General features: G+C 38.3%; 1 protein-coding gene across 1 annotated transcript in view; it reads right to left on the bottom strand.

Annotated features, from left to right (window-relative positions):
- PLA2R1 (phospholipase A2 receptor 1, 180kDa) overlaps positions 1–18,836 on the bottom strand; it is a 33,950-nt gene extending 15,114 nt beyond the window's left edge. Inside the window, exons 1-14 of the mRNA XM_008947541.1 lie at positions 18,458–18,836; positions 16,291–16,458; positions 15,023–15,196; positions 13,808–13,921; positions 13,053–13,193; positions 12,335–12,523; positions 10,272–10,429; positions 8,788–8,895; positions 5,868–5,980; positions 3,624–3,793; positions 2,387–2,589; positions 1,952–2,097; positions 1,376–1,460; positions 273–405 (exon numbers count right to left, since the gene is read on the bottom strand). Of these exons, the coding sequence (XP_008945789.1) occupies positions 273–405; positions 1,376–1,460; positions 1,952–2,097; positions 2,387–2,589; positions 3,624–3,793; positions 5,868–5,980; positions 8,788–8,895; positions 10,272–10,429; positions 12,335–12,523; positions 13,053–13,193; positions 13,808–13,921; positions 15,023–15,196; positions 16,291–16,458; positions 18,458–18,740 (2,185 nt within the window). The 5' untranslated portion in view covers positions 18,741–18,836. The remainder of the gene's footprint in view (positions 1–272; positions 406–1,375; positions 1,461–1,951; positions 2,098–2,386; positions 2,590–3,623; positions 3,794–5,867; positions 5,981–8,787; positions 8,896–10,271; positions 10,430–12,334; positions 12,524–13,052; positions 13,194–13,807; positions 13,922–15,022; positions 15,197–16,290; positions 16,459–18,457) is intronic.
- Positions 18,837–22,011: the final 3,175 nt, after the last annotated feature.

Raw genomic sequence — 22,011 nt, 5'->3', positions numbered from 1 at the left:
TTAGTGACCTTTCTAAATAACAACTCTGATTAACTCCTGCTAACTAACTGCTAATCATTGCTATCTATTTTTAAACTGACTGCACATATTAGACCTGTTAACTGGCCACCAACCCTAACGGCCTATAGCTTTGCCATGGTTTCCTGCAGAAGGTCAACGAGAACTCCAGATGTGGCTAAAAAGCAGGCTTTTATGTATTTTTTTTTCCCCATGTCTCTCCTGAAGAGCAAGCAATGGGTATAACAGACAGTGTATGTTAATTAACATTTCACCTTTTGGTATTTTGCAGATCCATTCGCGCTTTTCATTGCAGTGTGCTGGGAAGACCGTTCTATTTACTTTGAATGCACCACAGTTTCTTGAGTCATCTTCAACATACTTGCTCTCCAAAAATGAAGATACAACCTGAAAACAGCACGTTCATTATCTTTCTCCATCAATCTAATATGAAGCATTTCAAAATCTCATTAAAGAGAAAAGGAAGGCTTTGGAGATGTGTGTATATTAAGAACAACATGAGCAGCAACTGGAGGACCACCTAAATGATGGTGGTAAAATCCAAAAAAACAGGGTCCATAATAATGTTCTCCCAATGTCCTGTTCAATTTCTCCTCTTATATCAGACTCCTTCTTTGTAAAAATAATTTTATAGCTATGAAACCTAACATTTTTTTACATGATTAGCAGCAATGGCCCACATCTAACAGATTTTGCTTGTTTCAACATGTTGCATGATTGATCTTTCCTCTTGCATTCTGAAATGGCTTACGTAACAGCATCAGAGCTGTCATGTTCTTTAAGCCTGAAAACCAATTTCAGCTTAAAAACTGACTCGGTCAGTTGTCCAATGTTTAAATCCCAAGTACTAACCATTAGTGTGGCACGTGGCACCCATGTCTTTAAGGATGCAAAATCAAAAATGGAATTAAAAAATGAAAGACTTATTCCGAATGCAGGTATGGACCTAGCAGTCATAGAACAAAGCGTGTAAGCACAGCTTCTGTAAGGCTTTCCAAGGTGTGTGCATATGTATATATGTACCTATATACACACGCACACACATATGTGTTCACTCTGCATATGCCTGGTCCTGGGCTAAACAGAATGTGCCTTACAGCAAAGTACACATCTGCAAAACTTTATGATCCAGCCAAATTCCTTTTGCAGCCACATAGCCCTTTTGCACAAGCTGCTGCTTTAATGGCAGTGTACTATTAATCCTATTGAAATTAAACAATTACTTTAAGTGAATGATGGAGACATGAAAACCAAACAGTTTTCCTGGCCAATGGTTGCTTAAAAGGCTTATTTTTGTGAACTTCTGCTCAGATATGAGTTGAAAGGTCACTGAAACATATAGTATACAGATAGTTACAGGTGTTCTGTCAGACCACTGCCATGTCCCTCCAGAAAGTGCATTTCTTTTATTAAATCCAATCCAGAACTGTCTTTCTTCAGTCCTATGACGGAAACAGAGAAAATAACATTTCTCATGCACTTTTTCCTTAGCTATTTAAGAAATTATTTTTTAAATACTGCAAATACACATATTAATTTCTTCATTAATTAGATATGTCATTCTATAATACATTTCTTAACTTTTTAGTGTCTTTCAAGAAAACTCTGGTTTTCCTACTAAAATGTTAAATTATGTTTTTAAAAATGTGAAAACATTCAAAACAGCATTAAAATTTCTGAACTTCCATTTCAACGGAGAATGTTAATCCACAAGAATATCACCTTAACAGTTCCTTGACATACATACACAACAAAGATCATCTTCAAAAAGATTTATATTACAGCGTTCTTAATACATGTCTTCTCACCCATTTCCAAGTTCATGTCAGAGACTTCTTCAGCCTCTAGCAAAGAGGATGGAAGAATCTAAATTGTATTTTTGCATGTTAGTATGATTAAGATAGATCTTGTGGGTGTTAGAAAATATATTTACCTATCAAAAATTGTATATAATAAATTGTTTAAAAATGTCTCTTCATAGATATGGCTGAAACTAGCAAGATGTGCTCCAAAATCTTGGCATAATGCTTCAGCTTCAGCCCATGTTCTTCTCATCAGAACTTTTTCATTGTGAAATATCTGCAATAAAATAAACTGTCATAAATGTAGCTGATATTGGAGAGCAGTTGTTACAGAAACCCATAAAAGTCAAGTATTATTCACAGTTTTTAATAAAGTAAAGTTATGTATATTCCAAGTATAGTTCTGATTCTTAAGACTTTTACTCACTTTAAAATGCAGTCAAGGATAGTAACTACTTTTTGTTTGTTGAGTGAAAGAAATAATGCTTTATCAAAAATATTTTAGGAACAGTGTATCCCTAAACTGATGTAAAATCAGAAAAATTCAAAGCAAGTTTGTCATGTACCTTGTAACAGCTGAGCAGATTAGCTTCTGACTCCCATCCAAAATAGCATGAACTCAAATGTTTTTGAAAAGTAAGTTCTGGTTCTTCATAAGAATTAATTGTTTGCTTGCACAAAGACATTGCTTTGAAGTTCTTACAGCTTTTCACCTCCCAATACCCAACAGGGTGCTGCCCTCGCAGAGCCACACAGCCTCCAGAACGACCTAGACATGGGAATAAGTGCTGAGTATCAGAACACAGCACTTGAATTTTGTGAATTTTTGGTCAAGTGACTGTTTCGTTCATATCAGGTTCTGATATGAACTTAGAAAAATAGCAAATCCTCTGGTGAGCGACCAGCTTATAAGCATGTCTTGGCTGATTTGAGCTTGTAAAATGAACCCTGACAGTGGGATCCTCTCACAAAATGCAGCAGATCAAATGCAATTTAAAACAGTACTTTTGCAAACTGCAGCAGCAAAGCAATAAAAGTAGAGTCCAAAACTGAGAAGCAGTTAGTGAAACGGAGTGTCTTTATTATTATGTCTCTATTCTCAGCTATTGTTAAGACATTTATGTTTCAAAGGTTGAACAACTTTTATTTTTTGTTTTCTTGTTTGCTTTCTTGGATTACTATAAAACAAACAAGATGAAACAAAGCAAAACAAGTATCAACAAACTAAAGGGGAAGAAGAAGCTTCCACACAGTGCTCTTATTGACAGAAATGTATCTGAGATGATCCATGCCCTCTTTTTGTCATATAAAATGCAAATTACTAATTGTGGCTGTTACTGATTAAAATACATGACTTCCCTTGTACCTTTTGCTGGGAGTCTCAGGAAGCCCTGATGGCCTCCTTGAAAAAGCCAGAAAGAAATGTATGATAAAGATCTCTCAGAAAAAGAAAAATGTCAGTGATTAGCTGTGTCTGCACGGAGAGTGTGGCTGTTCATTTTCCCTCATCAGACCAGGGGGTGGGAAGAGCGACGTTCAGCTCCCTGCCACAGCTGAGGAGCCCACAATAACAGCACTTGGGTGGGAAGCAGGAAAGGAAGCTCTGGGTTCTTCACAACCGCCGACGCGTCTAATTCAATCCATTCTAGGAAGTTACAGTCAACAGAAAATGCAAGATTCTCTCTCTGCTCCCTCTGCCGGGCAGGGAGGAAAGGACATCACTGCTAAGCTACTGGTGGCAGGGAGGAGAGAGCTCACTGCCCCCCTCCAAGCCATTTCCGTTTTTATCAGCACACTACTCACGTGGCTGGTACTTGTTCCAGTTTGTGTAGCTCACGGAGTGATTCTTTCCTGCTGTACTTAGCCAAAAGTATTCTCCTGTGTCATTAAGGTCTTGCAGTCCTATCCAAAAATAAGTTTTCTCAGATTTTACCATGCTACGGATCATGCTGTTGATGAAAGCTTGTTCAAACCTTAATAGAATAATCAAGACAAAAAGTTTATTAGAATAAGACAAATCAATTGGCATTTTAGTCAATAGTTCTCGTGAAATTATTTACATTATGTGAGAAAAGAAAAAATACATAAGAGGTGTTTAATTTTCTTTATAGAATGCTGTGGGGAACTTCAAGCACAAGTCTGTAGCATAAACCACAGTTTTCCCTATTTTTTTTTTTCAGCATTTGGGCACATAGAAGAAACAGCAGATTAAGATCTTACAAGCTCAATGCTCTAACTACAAGATGTGAAGACAGAATATATTAATGATGCACAAATAAAAATAAGACACTTCTTGTATGAAGGAGAAAAGGTAGTGGGGTCTGAAAAAGCTACAGAAGACAGAAAAGTAAAAGCTCCGTACAGAAGTATCCAACTGGAACCAGACATACAAACCAATGCTCAGAAACAAGAGTGAAGGACTCAAAGCACTAGCTGATCTGACCACAGAAGGAATCGCTTTTTCCTTCTTTGCTTTATTCATTAAATTTATGTGAGATATTTACACCTTTTTTGAAAGCAATAATTGTTGCATATAACGCACTTGTCACGTAGATGTAATTTATTCAGATATAATTGGTATAGCATGATACAAAAATGTTTTTTTTATCAGCTTCCTATGAAAATCTATACAGCAAAGTAAATTCTGAGTTTGATAAAGACTTATACAACTTCTTGGTTTCACACATTGTGAAAAGAACAGCTACGTACCATAAAGATGACATTAATATAAAAAACTGAATGTATCTGTAACACTGAGAGTCATCGAGACCTTTTGTCTAATTTTCATTTCGTCTGCGTACTCTCTTTTTACATCAGCTCTCTGATACATCTGATCTGATATATCACCTCGACAACCTGGTTTTTAATGAATATTTTTGGATCAATACATTGAAAGGTTTTTGCATTTTTTACACCAGAACAAGAAACCACAGCAGTAATTACAAAAAAAAAACCAAAAAACCAAAACCAAACAGCGAAACCAACAACTAGCTTCCTTCACCACTCCAACATTAGAGCTGGGAACTAACATCATAAACAGTGGTGGCTACACCCAGCAAAAAATCAAGTAAAAAGAAATAAGCAGAAAAAGACAGAAGACATGCTTCCAGTGATGTGCAGCATGCCCTCAGCTCCCTGTGATGTTACAGCTGCAAATGCTCAGCTAGGAGAGTGTAAGAATTCTTGTCACACTGCAGTATAGCACAGTATGCTTTTTGCACAATCCTGAAACCATTGGCGGGCCAAATTCCCCTCAGTGTAAATCCTTACGTGGAGTAGTCTGTTTTCCTAAAATACCTAGCTATGGTCCATCTGATTGTTGGTTGTTCCAGTACTTCCCCTGTTCTAAAGTGAGTGGAGATTTCCACCTTACTGGTTTTTATTAACAATGAATATGTGCCGGTTAAAGTATGCATGTAATATATCTATCAGTATGTCATAAACATTAATGAGAATCCAACATATAGTGTAAATCACAGAGATCAGAGAAAACCCAACCATCTGGACATCTGCAGAGGAGAAAGTCTTTTCTGAAGCTGGAATACAGGTAAAGAGGAACAAAGCAAGGGAAGACAGATCTCATATGCTTTCAAACATTGACTCTCTCCTCCTGTTTTCTGAGAACTCATATAAAATGCATACATAAATAGAAACATTTATAAAACATTAATTGATTCGGATTAAAATTCTATATATTTTTATTATAAAAAATAAGTATTTTTTTCATTTTCCAGTATAGTTTCCAAGTACACTAATAAAGTTTCTTAAAGATGTTACGTATCTCTGCAGAATGCATTTTGTTTAAATTCCTGCATGCTCACGTGTGCACGTTGCTCTATTAGCCTAGCAATTTCTTTTTACTAAATTTATTTTCAATTAAAAAATACAGCAAAGCACACCTTTGATTTTAGCCAATGTTAGTGATTATGCTCGCTTCTCACGCAAATAGTATTTCATAATGGTAGTATCTTTTGCCATGCAACACTTTCTGAAGTTAGAATAGCTCTGGTTAGAGGTATCTTCACACTGTCTAATAGGATTAACTACCTGTTTGTTACTGATACAAGTGCAGGTGGGCAGAAATAACCACTGGAAGCATGTTCAAAACTTCGAGGGGTACTGTCGATTTTGTAACAATATCCACCATGTCTTTCCCATCCCTTAAAAGAAATGAACATTATTTTATAGGTTATTAATTATTATATAGTTGTTAATAACGTGATCCCTTTTGTAATTTCTGTCTGACCATCACTGATGTCTTTGTAGTCCTTTTCCTTTCTACTGTGGATCAGCAGTAGATACCCTCAAGGTCACTGAAAACATCTACAAAACGGCGAGTGCCATGAAGCTGGCCGACTTCATCTGTACAAGATCTTGGGGATGACAAGCAAAGCTAAGCTAGCAGACAAAGGCTGAATGTGGAAAGAAGGTGGCATTCTTTCAAAGGGTAGTAGATTTCTAGATCTCCTCACTAAGTAATGTTGTGAATACTAAGAGTTCACTTGAGTTCAAGGGGAAACCAGACAAGCACCACTTGGAGAGGATACTTAATGCAAGCTGTTAGATTCACAAATCTTAAAAAGCTCAGGAAATGCTTGGGGGTCAAGGGAAAACTGGGAGAAGCATTTTCCATATCTGCCCTGTCCTGCTTCTCCCCAAACACCATGTGCAGCCACCTGTGAGAGGCAGAACACGAGGCCAAATAGACCCTTATTCTGAGCAGCTACCCTTCTGCTCTTTATGAGGTTTTGTAGCTTTAATAGCAATTCTTTTCTTAAAAGTACAATTCTCTCCTGTTACAACAGCAATAAAGACAAATGCTTGATTTAGTACTACACTTTTATCTTCAGATGCACTAATTAAAGCATAGAGGACTGGAGAAAGCCACCAGTACAGATACAGTCAGTTCTGCACACAGAAACCTCCAACTCAATTATCAAGCTGCTGACAGCTCCACACCCTGTTTTAAAAGTTAGTTCAAAGAAAATGCTTAAAATGTTATTTCGGTGTGGGGAAAACTGTCCAGAGAATCTGACCTTTGCAATAAAATATTTATTCTCAGTAACAGCTTGCTGACTATGAAAAAAAAAGAGTAATTGACCTGCTAAGGGAAGGAAGCACTTAGCACTTTTTAAGTCTTAGGATGACAGAAGTGTAGAAAAAAAAAAGAGAGCTCAGGATTCTGGCAACTTGATATGGACATACTGAAAAAACTGCCATCAGCAGAACCCCAGAAAATGTTAAAGGCTAACGCATCTGATGCACAAGTCATAAAATCAACATGAGATGAAAGCTCAGTAATAACAGAGAAGACTATAAAGCTTCAGAAGACCAAATAACTGTGCCAAAAGCCAAAGCTCCCGGAGAATCTACTAGCAATCCAACATGAATGACAGTATAAGGTTAACGAAGCAAAACAGCAAATGTGAGAAATGGCAACAGATATTCTGTACATTTAAGGTAAGTCAGAAACAGAAAAATGGGGGGAAAAAAGTAAATCTGTATGAAATAAAGATTTAGCCCTGGAAAATTAGGCCAATAACTAGCAACAACATATACACTGAATGTTAAAAGAAAGTAAGTTGTCAAGATGAAATGTCTGAAATCAAACGTAGCTTTGAGTATCCTTAGTACTGGCTTCTTTTGATTAAATGAATGCAGCTTTTTTCACCTTGGAAAGAAAAGGATCTATCAAAACCAAGGGATTGTAACAGTGCTCACCATATACAGGGTTTGAAACAACACGCAGAAATTTATCTTGAGTTCCTAATCAGCTTGCCAGAGCAGACTGAACTACCTGTGAGCAGGGACTCCATCTCCTGAGTCTCAATACTGTACAGTACCAGAAGTTGAAGTGCTGTTAAGCACTTCTGGAAGACAGACTACAACTGGATGCCTTGACATTCTGCACATTTTTCACATGGCCAGGACTGTGAAAAACCTTTCTTACACTGGCAACACAGAGAATTATTGAATGATGAAATATATTGGTCCAAATGGAATAAATGCAGTTACCCTAAGCTTTTTGAAAAGTTAAGCATGGTTCATTTTAACCATTAAGGTTAATGGAACCAAGCACTAATTTCTACCTCTGTAATGGTATGGCCAGAATGACAGATCTGACCACTGTAGGACTGGGGAAAGACTCATCTGATTCCAAGCAGTTCAGCTTCAACCTTCTTATAATTCAGCTGAACTGCTTGTGCTTTTTGACTTCTCAAGAAAACAGACAGGAAACAAAACAAGGAAGACAAAGAGCTAAAAAGTAAAATAAATTACAGAAGAGAGATTTTTGTTGATAGAAAAAAAGGTTCCTTAAATTCCCCCAGAGTTCTGAGTAAAATACAAAGTCTACCAGTTTGTGCTTTTCACATTGTAAAAAGTAACTGATGGCAAATAAAATCATACTTCAGCAGGTTACCTTTTAGCACCAGAATGGAGAGCCTAAAAGCCTGAAAAACTGTTGCAATGTTCTATTTAGATAGCTGTGCTCCTTCCCATTTGTCTCTGAAAGCAAAAAGAATGCTAATGTACAAGCAGAAGAGTTCACTCTCCCTGTCAATGAAACCGATTGTTTTTCACCCTGACATTCCATTTCAGTGTATGAAAACCATGTGTGGGATAAGGCATCATATAACAGCCATTATTTGCACAGATGGCAGACAAAAGGGTTTTCACTTTTGATCTTGAAAGAAATAAGAACTTGGGTCACAACCGCTGACAATGCAACAAGCCATGAAAGGAATCTTGGGAAAGTTTTTAATCTTCCATTAAAATCTAGTTTACATACGTTTAAGGTAAACAATGAAATTTTTCCTAGAAAAAAATGCATGTCTTTAATATGAAGAACTAAAATTATCTATTTATTTAAATTCTTATGTTCCACAGATACACTTAGAGATGTCCTATATAATTCTATTTTATTAGTAAGGCTCTTTTGAGAAAACAAAACCCACAAACCCCTTACCTCTGGACAACCTGATTCCAGCTCAGAAGAGACATTATTAAATTCCCCTGCTTTTTTGCAAATGTAGAAGGATTTGTCTTCACATTTTTTAACCTTCCAATGTCCCTCCTACAGGATAAACAGAAGTATAGTCTGTACATACTCATATTTTCATGTATATCTACACAAAGATTACACTACCACCTGCTATTTTACCTTTTCACTAAAAGCAAGTAATTTTTCTCACTCAATTTATTTATCCTTAAATGGAGCATTTACTTCTACCAACACTGTCAGCAGGACTTTTCAAATCAATGATACAAAAGGGTTTGCGTCTTTGAATCACTCCTTGGGATGTAATGTATTTTAATTAACCCTATGGCCATGCCAGAGCATTTACTCTTCAAAATAGAGAGGAACTTTCTTCCTATCTGTTCTTTGTAAGATCAGTCTTTGTATTTGACCAGTCCTTACTCAAGATAATATAAAGATTATATGATATAATTTTCAGACACCTATATACATACTGGACATGTACCAAAAATAATGCTTGAAGAATTTTATCCTGAACTTCCTTTTTCTTTATACTTTACATTTTTATTGTTTGTTTACACTCGCAACTGAATAAAATATGGGTTTGGGTATCTAAAAATAATATTACCAAAGTCCTATTTTCTGCTTTTAATGGTAATCCACTTTTCCAGGTCATTCTAATTGTCTTGACTTTCCCAGGAGCTAAATATTGCAACCTGCACCACTACTGGAGAGACAACAGAAGTTCTTTTTGATAGAGTTTTTACACTTAAAGAAAACATACTTTACAAAAAAAGAAAAAAGTATTATAGTGCTGCTTATGTAAGTCATGGATTAGTGAATTTTAGTACCATTAATTGTAAAAGTAAAGTAAATATATGACCAAATTACAAAAAAATGACAGTGCCATGAATACCGATAAGACAGGACATGGTGTTATTTGAATATTACTCCCAGTTATATGACACCTGAGTAATTTGGAATCAATCTTACTGCATAATTTTATGTAGATCTAGACTACTATCAGTTTTTGAAGGATGCTAATATAAATTTAATAAATGTTGACAGCAAGATAAAACAGGCACAGCTGACAGTTTTACAAAACATGGTTTTGAAGCTTTCAAGACCAGAACTGATGCATCATAAATTATGCTATACACTACCTGGATTTTAAATTACTTTGTCCTTATCAAAATACCTATTCACATTTGTTCTCTTCCATTTGGCAAGCTTTATGTATGTAAATTTTTTATTGAACAAAAGCTCAAAATCTATGATAAATTTTCTCTGCACCAGTACTGCAAAATATGTTGGATTCTAAAGGCTACATTGTATTTATCACATCATAAATATATTAGGAATCAAAAATCAGTCATACTACAGGTCATGGCTTAAAACAGTACACACAGTGAGAAAATATTATGAGCTAAACCAAAAATGTCTAATTCTTCCAAAAAGAAAAGGAAACTTACAGATCCTTGTGCTGAAACACAGAGTTGTCCTGTTCTTTGAAAGGTGTTAGGTTCTTGGCTGTGCCAGTTAGACAGTGTTACTGGGGTGCTATCTGACCACTTAAAAACAACAGGGGTGGTATTACTGTATAACCCAATCCATGTTTCAGTTACATTTTCTGTAAAAGAATGAGTTCAGATTTTAATGGTGAAGAAATAAATGCCTGTTGTTCCTGCAACATCAACACCACCATTAAAAATTTTACATGGGATTTTTTTAAGAATTACCTTCTTTCAGAAAAAAAAAAAAATCTGTATAAACTTTAGGGTAACTAACTCATGAGATAACGTTCTACTGCCCTAGATGGATCTGTTTTAGAAATAGATCAACATATATGATAATATGCTTTGAAAACTTGAAAAATACAAATCAAGAGCATATGACCTTTTCTGAAATGCATGGAGCAGAAAGCCTGACATGGATAGGAAAGATTTCTTCTTATAATCTTCCATGACACGCTGAACTTTAGGGTTTTTGAGCGATCCTTCTAAGTTCCAGTGACAGCACAGCTGTAGCAACAGTGGCTGGCAAACACAGGAAATACAAGGCTTGCAGTCTGATGTAATGCCTTACTTGACCACCTACTACAGCCACAAAAAGTGGGCAGGCTTTCAGGCATGTAAGCCCTTCTCCTGTAGAGAAGCCTGAGGCAAGTCTGAAATAGAAGCAGCAGACTTTGAAGTTGAATACAAGCTGAGGAACAATTACATCTATCCAATACAACATCTCTGGAGATAATAGTTTTTGGTATATATGGGGGGTGTTAATAGAGGCGAGGAAGTTGACACAGTAGTTCACCTCCTAAGAAAAAGACAGACAGGACAGCAAAGAGGATGGGTGGCATGAGAGATAATAATGGATGCCCAGTAAATCAGTGTAACACACCATCCTGCAACCACAGCTGATGGGACAGAGTTAATAAGACATCCCACTGTGCCCCAGCTCTGGGAAGCTTAAACTCATTGCCAAACTGTGCAGCTCTGTCAGCACACTGATGTCAGCTGGAGGCATAAAATATTTTTCTTTGCTGCTGTTACAGAATCATAGAGTCATTTGGGTTGGAAAAGAACTTTAAGGTCAAGTCCAGCTGTTAACGTAACACTGTCAAGTCCATCACTAAGCCATGTCCCTCAGCACCACATCTACACACCTTTTAAATACTTCCAGGGACAGTGACTCAACCACTTCCCTGGGCAACCTGCTCCAGTACTTGATAACCCTTACTGTAAAGAAATTTTCCCTACTACCCAACCCAAACTTCCCCTGGCGCAACTTGAGGCCATTTCCTCTTGTCTTACCACTTGCTACCTGGGAGAAGACACTGACACCCATCACACTACAATCTCCTCTCAGGTAGTTGTGGAGAGCGAGGAGGTCTCCCCTGAGCCTCCTTTTCTCCAGGCTAAACAACGCCAGTTCCCTCAGCTGCTCCTTGTAAGATCCAGGCGTTTATGTTATGACAACAAAAGTCTTGGCATTGCTGCACCGAAAAGCTTTTGTTCATTAAGTTCCTTGTGTAATTATGCTACCTCTTGGGGCAACGTGGACCAGCGGAACTCCTTTGATACACCCTGCTGCCATCAGAGGGGACTCTGCCAACATACCAGCAGCCGTAACTTTACAGCATGGACAAGGCCAGCTTGAAAGTAAAAGATACTCTGGATTGCTATTGCTTCTAAGCACAATTATTGCATAAGGATGATCACTGAATATTTTGCAACAGTTTGCAAGGAACCAGCCAAGAACACGACAAAAGCTACTGTGTTTACTGTGGCCTCACTGTGTTTACTTCATTGATTCATTTATTTGTTTTAAGTATGGTTATTTAAAAAGATGATGCTATACATTTTTAGGACTCCTAGAAAAAGCATACATCATGCTTTCTCCTTTTTGTAAACATCATTTGTGTGTGCCATGTAACATACTGCTTACAGTGGCTAACAATGTTAAAAGGCTGCACAGGAGAGTATCACCAAACACTTCAAGAAGCATTGGATGTTTTAAAACAACTCCCAAAACTCACCACTTTCAAGCAAGTTAAGGAGCAGCTCTGCATCTGCCATGGAGGATATACTAACGAGCCCGCTACTGTCACTTTGGCATGAGTCAAGAGCATCGTTCCAGCTCCGCTCCTCCCGATGGAGTCTGTAGCAGTTGCGGTTGTGCGGGTACCAACCAGCGGCACAACGAGTGGCATAATACTTCCACGTATCTTTTAATTAAACATACAAGGTTCACATATATTAGATAGAATTGCCAAGGTTAGAGTATGTTCATAACACAAAAATATATGTGCAATACTTTTCTGTATATCAAAAGTACAGTAAGCCATAAAAAAAATACAAATTTTGATCTGCATTTATACAACTTTCTTCTCTGTGGGCCACTGGTTAATTCCATTTGAAGCTGAAAACCTACCTTTAAATTGAAGAGGCATGGCTCTACTGTAGCATAAAGAGAATGAGCATTCTGTAAGCCTCTGATCATGCAAGGAACCAACTGAATGCTGGACATATTAAAATTATTTGTTAGTTTTAAGACTCTCAACATTTTCCAGGAGTGTATTTAAATAGAAGAAAGTGATATTACATCAGTTAGAATAAACTGTATTCAGCTTAAACCAGCAAATCCATACATTTAATCTAGCTAAGACTCTGTTCTGCTGACTTCATATTTAGGTGGCTTCCTCCTGTTCTCCTTCTACACCCACAAACAGAATAGAGTAACACTGAGAGACTTACCCAATGTTTCATATGTCTTATTTAAATATTTTTTGCACACAAAAGGCAATCCAGATTCACATAAAGAACTTTGCCAGCCATAGTTCAATTTTGAATTAATCACTGCACAATGATTTTCTCTAAAACGGTCATCAGAGACATCTGCAAATACATTTTGGAGAAGCACATAATTACAAAAAATCTATTCTTACTCACAAAATGGTGTTGTAAGGTTTTCTGCATCTTAGTGAATTAAAATATAGACATTCTTGCATACCTGAACTTCTAGTAATACCACACCAATACTATGAACTGTGATTTATACATGTGTGACAATCCATCCCTGGCTACTGCTATCAGATGAGTGGATGAAATAAGCTCTAGTGCTATATCAGTTGATGGATAGGCCTTAAAATGTAGTAAATCAAGTCACAAAATTCATGTTAATGTGCTGATATTAATTACAGTACAATGTAAACAAATTGAAATTCCATTCCTTTGTGAAAACAGCTTCTAAACATGCAACTTGAATCTTAAAAACACTGTTAAAAGTAAATGACAAAAGGACAACATCGTTAATGACTTGAACAGATTCATCTCAATGCTAGATCCCTAGAAGGAGCTTTTAGTTTAGCAAATATTTCTACAAATAAAAAGGTGTTTATTTGATTCACTTTTCAAATGTAGTGGTAGGGACAGCACACTTGTATCAGTTGGCAGTTATGGAGAGCATATAATTACACTGCTATAACATATCCAAGAGGAACATCAAGTACCTGCTACCCAGTTCACAAAAACCAGTGGTGCTCCATCTGACCACTGCCAGCCAGTGTCTGGCTCCAGGCGACTGAGGCCCATCCACAGCATCATGTCTGTGGTGTTTAACTGTCCTGGAATAGAAAATATAAACAAAGTAACACTTCACACTTTCCCCATGTTTTAAAATATCCACAGGTATAGACCTGCTGTCCTTACGTTACAATCAGAATAAAACAAACCTTCAAATCAGTCTCCAGGAAGTTTAATCTGTTTTTTCTTTCCTTAGAAAAAGTCTATTGCTTTGTTAATCAACAAGGAGATGAAAGAGAATAAACTCAGTAGTCTGCATCCTTCAAAAGCTACTTACCCTGCAATACCCTCCCTGCAGAAGTTGTTGCTGACATTAGAAGTTAAATCTAGAAGAAGTAGCTATGTAAATGCTAGCCTGTTTCAGCTTTCTCTAAACCAAACAATTTTCAGTCCCTTTACAGCCTGCAGATACATCCAATAGCTAATGAAATAATATTTAAGACCTCCTGTTCACTTACAGCCTGCAATTGAAAATCAGCAATATTAGGAAGCAATGGGCAGGAAACCTGTGGTGTCCTTCCACATCACAGCTCTACCACCCATTCCTCTGCTTGGTCCATCTCCATGCAAGCTCAAATACACACAAAAAACATGCTGTCAGAAGGCTCTGCAAAATTTGTCTGAGATACTTGCTGCACAGAGAAAGCAAGAGGCTTATCAGACAAGGAATACCGTCCTGTCATGAAAAGAGAGTTGGCATTTTTCCCATACAGGACCTTTACTTCAAGTCTGCAGAAATGTTCTTGTCATTCACATTTGGCGAAGTCCAGCTTGCAAAGAAAAATTAACAGTAGAAAGGGATACATTGCAGAGAAGGTAAATACTTGTATAATTCTCCAAAGAAAACAAACATGCTCAGTAACCAAAGCTGTAAAAATGAACACAGGAGTCTCTGTAGGGAGGGAGAATTAAGACCTCACACGACATCACATCTGCACTCAGGTTATTAAGGTGGTAACTTACCTTCATCCTTGCTTTTGCAAACAGGTCTACTGAGGTGTGTTTTGTGACAAGCCTCGAAAGCAGCAACAGCGTAGCCATCAGAGAGAGTATTAAGCTCCAAAGCTTACCCTTTTTTCATGGGTAAAGAGGAAATCTAACTTTAGGCTTCCTATGAGGTCCCTAAAGAAATGTCTACTCACTGCTTAAGTTACTTATGTAGCTCTGCTCTTCAGGGTCTGTGACACTCAGCAGGTCTCCTCCCTGCAGCTGACAGGTGGCCCGTGCCTCATGCCAGGTCATCACAGATGCAAGGTTGAACTGGTAGCAAAGGTGGGTGTCAGGGTTCTTCTTCCAAAAAATGTCGCAGCCGCTCTCTGCTCAAAAACAGACTCATCACTAACAGCCCAAGACTACAAACTAATCAAAAATATAATAACTTGAAAAATTTAATTAATTAATGACAGCAGCATCCCAATGGAAGCTTGATTATAAAATTCTTTCCTGTTCCTTTGTTAAAAAACATATGGAAATAAAATGTTGCTTCATATTTCATACAGTTGATAAAATACTCAGGAGCTGATCTGATAGTGATTTACACAGCTCTCCTGAAGCCAATAGAGTTATGTTTTAATTTATACAAGCTTATCATTTGTTCCTAAGGCTAAATGTTGAAATATTCAGACAATGAACACTTCACTCAACTTGTGGAGTAGCAGTCACTGCAGCTCCTTCTGTCTTGCACTCAAGAGAACAAACTTGCTATAATTACAAAGTATAAACAAGTCTGAAAATATCACCTATTATAATGGTTGCCCAGAAATTCCCATTACTTAGACATGTTTACAGCTGCTTCTAAGATGCTTTGGAACAGAGATGTGAAAAACAGCTTGAGCAGGGAGGGCTTTGCAAGCCACTGCTGATAGAAGATACTATTCTGCATATTTATGCAAGAAGCTGGAACATTCATAAAGATTATAGATCCAAATATCTTTCCAATAGCAAGTATTTTTACAGCTATTGCTTCTAAGTGTTTTGGGCCCAGCATGTGTTCAAGGAGTGCAGAGAAGAAAAGGAATGTGCAAGATGTAATGCACTCAAAAGCAGAATATGACCTTGCAAGAGCAATCCTCACTTTACATGATTCAGAGAGGCTCTCTACGTATCACTGGGTCAGAGAAGAGAGAGGTTTAGCTGAGAAGAGAGAGGACAAAGTCAATGGGATGCACAAAATAACCTCCTTTTGCTCACCCCCTGTAGTTTTGGTTTTGGGATGACGACTTGGGTCTCCAAAGGCCAAACATGATAAATTATTATAAAATTTGCTGAAGTCTTATTTTGCATTTTTTAAAGTGACATTCTGCTCTAACAGAAGGGAATGAATCCAAAACAGAGTGTGTCCTAGAATTACTAACAAAGAGCAAAGACACTCTTGGGGGATGGGGGAGAGAGAAGACAAGCAACACCTTACCAGCATTTGGGCAAACCCCCCATTTTTCATCTTGTTCATAGTGAGTCGTTGTAGCACACCAGTCAAAGTCCTTTCCATCTCTGGTACACTCATAATACCACTTGTTCTTATATTTAAATGGAAAAATGCATGGGAAACCGAAAGAATTTCCCAGCAATGTGTATGTTTCTGTAACAAACAAAATGCAGACATAAAAAGAACATAGATTACAGAAATTTCTTAGTCCTCATATTTCATTATTCCCGTTTTTAGTAGCAATGATAAAAATAAAATGCATAAAGCCATTTTATAATTTTAATTTATAATTGATAACACAGCATTACAAGTATGAACAGCATAACATCATTGAACAGAATCTGGAAGTAGTAATTTATGAAATTTGTCACCATGAAACAAGGCACATTCTCATAAACCAATAGTTAGCAGAATCAGTAGATGTTCAGATGCTCCTCCCAGACTTTATAAAGTGGATTTCTAACTTTTTTTCCTAATCTCTTTGTCATTCTACAGAAAGCAAATGTGAAAGACAAAGGAATAGTAAATAAACTTTTAAAAATAAGGTTCTATACCATTGGGAATAATAATCTAGGTAAAGAGCTGATTTTGCATACATCTGTTGTCACAGTGAACTAATGCATTATAAAATATTTTCCTATTGCACATGAGTGCCAAAATATTGAGAGGACCCAGTGCAATTGAAAGCTGTAAAAGCTTTACCTCAGTGAGTGCATCTGTAACCTCAGAGCTTCTACAAAAGGTCGAAGACCCACAATCACACTCAGAATTAAATTGTTTGTCAAAGATCCCATGTTGATAGCCTAAAGATCAAAGTCCTTCAGCTGCAGAAACAGTACATACTGCCAGGTTCCTAGAGGTTTCCACAGTGAAAGGCTGGCTGTACACATATAAAAAAGCAGTTTACATATTGTAAATCCCCTTTAAAACCTTTCGGTACAAACAGATGATACAAAGAACATGCATAAAAAAAAATAAATCAGGATTGCTTCTCTGTCTTCCTGCCACCATGCTGCTCACTACAGAGGTGCAAAGGATTACCCATGTCCTAGCAAGAAACCAAAATTGACAGCTATAGACCTTTCATCATAGTTATATACATTCTTATCTTGAAGGTAGAGGTGCCCACCCCCTTTTTTTTTGTGCCAACATGATTACTTTGGTCCTGAAATTAAGCTAGAAATGCCTGCCTAAAGCTGATCCTCTTCTCCAAGATGTTGCAGTATTAGGGCTAAACCAGGTCTACTTTCATCTCACTGTGTACATAGCACATGTGTAAGAGTTTTTGTGGGTTTAAATATTTTCTGTCTGGTCTTAAGTATAAGCTCCACTAGGTTTTAAAGAAGAGATTGGATGTTATGGTGCTTTCCCAGTTATCACAGCTCCCAAACAAAGGACTTTGGAGAGCAGAGGCCAAGCCCAGCCACACCTACAGAGGAAACCACTGAGACCAGATCTGCACAAGACAAACACCCAGTTCAACCGAGGAGAACCAGGAGCTCCAGAATGAGACACTGTGCAAACATTAGGTCTTTCCTTCCACAGAAATGCTGAGGAAGGAGTCAAGGTACAGTCTGTCTGTTGCTCTTTGTAGTCAATGGGTTTATCTTAGTCCTTATACTCAGAAAACTGTTCAGGTCTGCAGACCTGGATCTTGACATACATTCCTATGCCTCCTCTAGCTGTACAGCAGGATTAATCAAAAGCCTGATCTTTGCTCCAAAGTTTGGCACGTTCAGAGTCCAGGTGCTGAACACTGCAAACATTCAGTTCATTCACACTGTGATCACAGATGGATCTTTAGTGATGGGAATTCCAAATCCTTTGTTATCTTTCTCTGGGTTTATCTGATAATGAAAGCTGCAGGACAAGCAACAGCAAATCCTCAGTTCCCCTTTTTATTTCATAGAAGATTTGTAATTAGTATTCCTTGGTTTCCAAGCATACTGGTGCTTTTTTGGGCCCATGTAACACATAAGGGAAAAAAAAAACCATGTGGTAAACTCACCTCAACCATTGCATATAAAAACCTAGACTTTGAGTCCCAAACCACAAGAGAGGCTGGGAGGGATTGCAATCACCTGACCTTGCTTCAGAAGAACTTTTGAAAACTTTTCCCATCTACATTTCTATGACAAAATTTTATGTTTACCTTGAAATGGGTGTTCACAAAGATCTCCATCATATGACATGTACTGTTTCCACTGATAAGCAGAATCTTTTTTGGCCACAATATGTTTGCTGTTTTCAATGGCTAATTTGTACTCTGATACACCAACTAAGGCTTTTCCATCACAGTTCCACCATAACGAGTATTGAGTTGAATCACATTCAAGCATACTTAATGGCTGGTCTGGTCTACTGATGTTCAGTCCTAGACAGGTACTTCTGCCTATGTTGAAAAGACGGCGATTGGACACCCACTTCCATAGCATGTCTTTTGAGAGCTGACTGCAGTTTTCCAGAAAAAGGCCAACTGTGTCCACTTTAATGCACAAGTTGGAGTCTTCATTTTGGATAATAAATACCCCTTTATCTGTAGGGGGGACAAAAAAGTTTCAGTCTGTAGAATACTGCAATTGATCAAATAGTATCAAAACACAAATGTTTTAGCTGGAGCTATTTAGGAAGATAACTGAATATCCATCACAGTAACTGGCACTTCAAAAAACAAGAGTGCTGGTGCCAGCTGAGTTTTTAACATGTAGACTACTTGCAAAGATCACAAAAATAAGGCTAGGTAATATTTCTCAAGTTGGATAGCTGAAAAAAAATGAGGTGCCCCAAGACATTAGTCATGTTCAAAGAAAAAAACCCACACTGGTCACCAAGAAACATCTAGTAATGGAGTACAGGTATAAATGCTATAAGAAGTCATACTATATACTGTAAAATAATTATTGGGAGGAACATTGGAAAGTGCAATTAAAGTAAAAGCTAAAAAGTTTGTCTGACATTGACATATTCTCTGCCATATTCATATTGATTCTTCACCCTCTGCCACTACAGAGGCAGAAAGAAAGTAGTTTGCATTGTAAACAGGATACAGAAAGGGTAGGATTTATCTGCACCATGAGAGCTGGTGGCCAAGTGTTACAGTACCCCTTCCCTAATGGACATATATTGTTCAGCCATAAATGACTATCCTGGACCATGGCAGATGTTGCAGGGTTAGCCTGACATCCCACCTTTCTTGGAATCGCACAGAAATTCACTGAACTGTGTGACATCACATTGTAAGTATGTGAAAAAAAAAGTCAGCTGTTTAACATCTTGGGAGCACATGTTTAACAGAGCATACAGACTGAATAAAAAAAATGAGGGCAGCTGAGGAACTGAAAAATATAAACCTGTAACAGCTCAGCTATTTCATTCACTCTGAAATGCAGTGATAATTAACCCGTGGAGCTCCTCTAACATTACAGGCAAGACATTTATTCTGTGCCTTGTGAGATTTTGTATTGAAAACCTGAGCAGCACTTCTATTTTGCCTTGATATTTCACAGTGATGGTTTCTGCCACAGGTGCTTTCTAGCTGCTGTAGACCTAATGTCCTGAAGCAGTAACTGTAATGAAAAAAATCCTCTGAAACTGACATAGCCCACATCTAAAGCATGAGATGTAGAAGTCCATGAAGATGCTCTTCCAGGGCTTAGTACACACAGGTTAGGTGTTGCTCTAAAAAAAAGAAAGATTTTTCAAGCAGCAGTGGGACAGTGCTGTATAACAGACAGACTGGACATCAGCTCCCCAATATAATGTGCACATCACAAGCACAACAGAGAAGATAAAGATTATGGAGAGGTTTCTGGTTACAGATTCTGCACAGAGCATATCAAGTTGTCTTAGAGGACAGAGGCATATTGCAGACTGTAGCACTGGTAACATGGGCTGTTTTTCCACACAGCTATAGGCACTGGTAGCTTGTGATGGCATAGAAGTAAGCTTTTCTGACTGGCAACAGACAAGAATTAGCCTGATATATGTAATTGTATCTCCCAAGCACCTAGCAGCTGTCCTATGTCAAGATGCTAGCTGTTTTGGGGTTGAGCAAGTTTCCTTAAATGCATCTTATCTCTACAGCTCTCAGATGTCTGAGCTCACTGAAAAACCATCAGACAACACTGTAACAGACACCCAGCTTGGCCCTTTGCTTTTGAGTTTTCTGTGAAGTTGTGCAGTTTGGTTTCATCCTTCTTATCCAACCCAACCATCCATGTGACAGAGGCACACATCCGCCTCCATGGCCAGAAGGGGCTTCTGTATCTCATGCTAGGGTATGTCTTTCCCACAGCAGTCTTATCTTGGTTGACCATGAAAGTACACTGTTACTTTGCTAGATAAAGAGAAGCTGGGATGTTGTTAGCACCCATAATACCAATTAATGAGGTTAATTCATGATGTTACTGGGACTCACACTTACTTAAACTTTTTATGCAATGTTCCAATCTACCTCCACCTCAACAGCACACAGCAGGTCCCACGCAGAAGCTTCCTGGGGGAGGGGGGAGCAACAACACAACCCAAAGACTCTCAACCTTTGAACACCTTTATCTGTAGGGCTCTTACAAGTTGCAATGACTGCTAAGAAAAGATAAGGGTCTTCCACAGTCTACACAAATAACCCAGCTGGATGATCTCTGTCAATAACAGCATGCTTCCTTTCCATTCTGCAGCAACTTATGTCAAGAATGGCCAGACTGTAATTCTTGAGCCACACAGTCCTCTTCTTAATGTGGTTTCCATTCCCCAACTACAAAATGCAACCGCAAGAAAGTTATGCTGGCCCGAGGACTGCCAGGTAGCTGCCAGCTCAAGGCAGAGGTAAGACACAAAAGATGACAGGCTCTGTGACAGCTCTGTGTGTCCTAGTTCAGCCCTCTCCTCAAGTGAGGCAGGGATGACTGGAGCAACAACATGCCTTGGGAATGCCTCTGGAGCTCCCCTCTTTTCAGCTTGCCAAGCTATATACCATTCATTTCACAGCTGCTCTCACACAAGGTTTCCTTATGAAGCTCCTGGGGTCAGGGAGGATTCTGTGCCCAAAATCCTGCAGATGAAGAGCTGCAAGGTGCTCTATAGACTTACAAGTCCCAGAGTACCCAAGCAGAAAAGGAGACAGCCTATGCTTTAAGAACTGACAGGGTGGAGGGAGGCCTTTGGAAATATCTTGCTCCTCCTACACCCAGGTTTCTCCATACAAAAAAAAAAAAAAAACAAACAAGAAACAAACTCCCAGAAATGAAGCCTCAAGGTGACGTGAAGCCACAGATGAAGAGCTGACCAGTACCTCCAAGTTCCTGTTTACTTCGGTTCAACACAGCTAACAGAGAATAAATGGCTGTAACAAAGTTAGGAGAACAAGCAATCTCCACTTCCTTCCTGCTTGCCTCCTGCTTCCTTCTCTGCCAAAGGACTGTGAGAATTGCTTATGTGGTAACAGAGAAATTAACTATTATTTATGGAAAATGAGAATAAAATCGCCTATATTGCCTCCAAGTACAAGAAATAAAATGGGCAGCAGAACAGTAAGCAGAGAGGATGAGAAGGGGGCACAGCACAGGCAGGTTCGCAAGGTTTCGGTGCCTGCCCTCGACCCCTCAGGCCTCCAAAACCCCTCACTCTAGTGCGGGAGGAGATCTGCACCTCGCTCAAACCCTCCCGCCCGGAGTCGGGCCGACTCGCCCTGCCCTGACAGCGTTCCGA

Source organism: Merops nubicus, unplaced genomic scaffold, assembly GCF_000691845.1.
Source record: "Merops nubicus isolate BGI_N331 unplaced genomic scaffold, ASM69184v1 scaffold2239, whole genome shotgun sequence".
Lineage (NCBI taxonomy): Eukaryota > Metazoa > Chordata > Aves > Coraciiformes > Meropidae > Merops > Merops nubicus.
The sequence above is the reverse complement of the archived record's forward strand: the minus strand, read 5'-3'. Positions and strand labels throughout refer to the sequence as shown.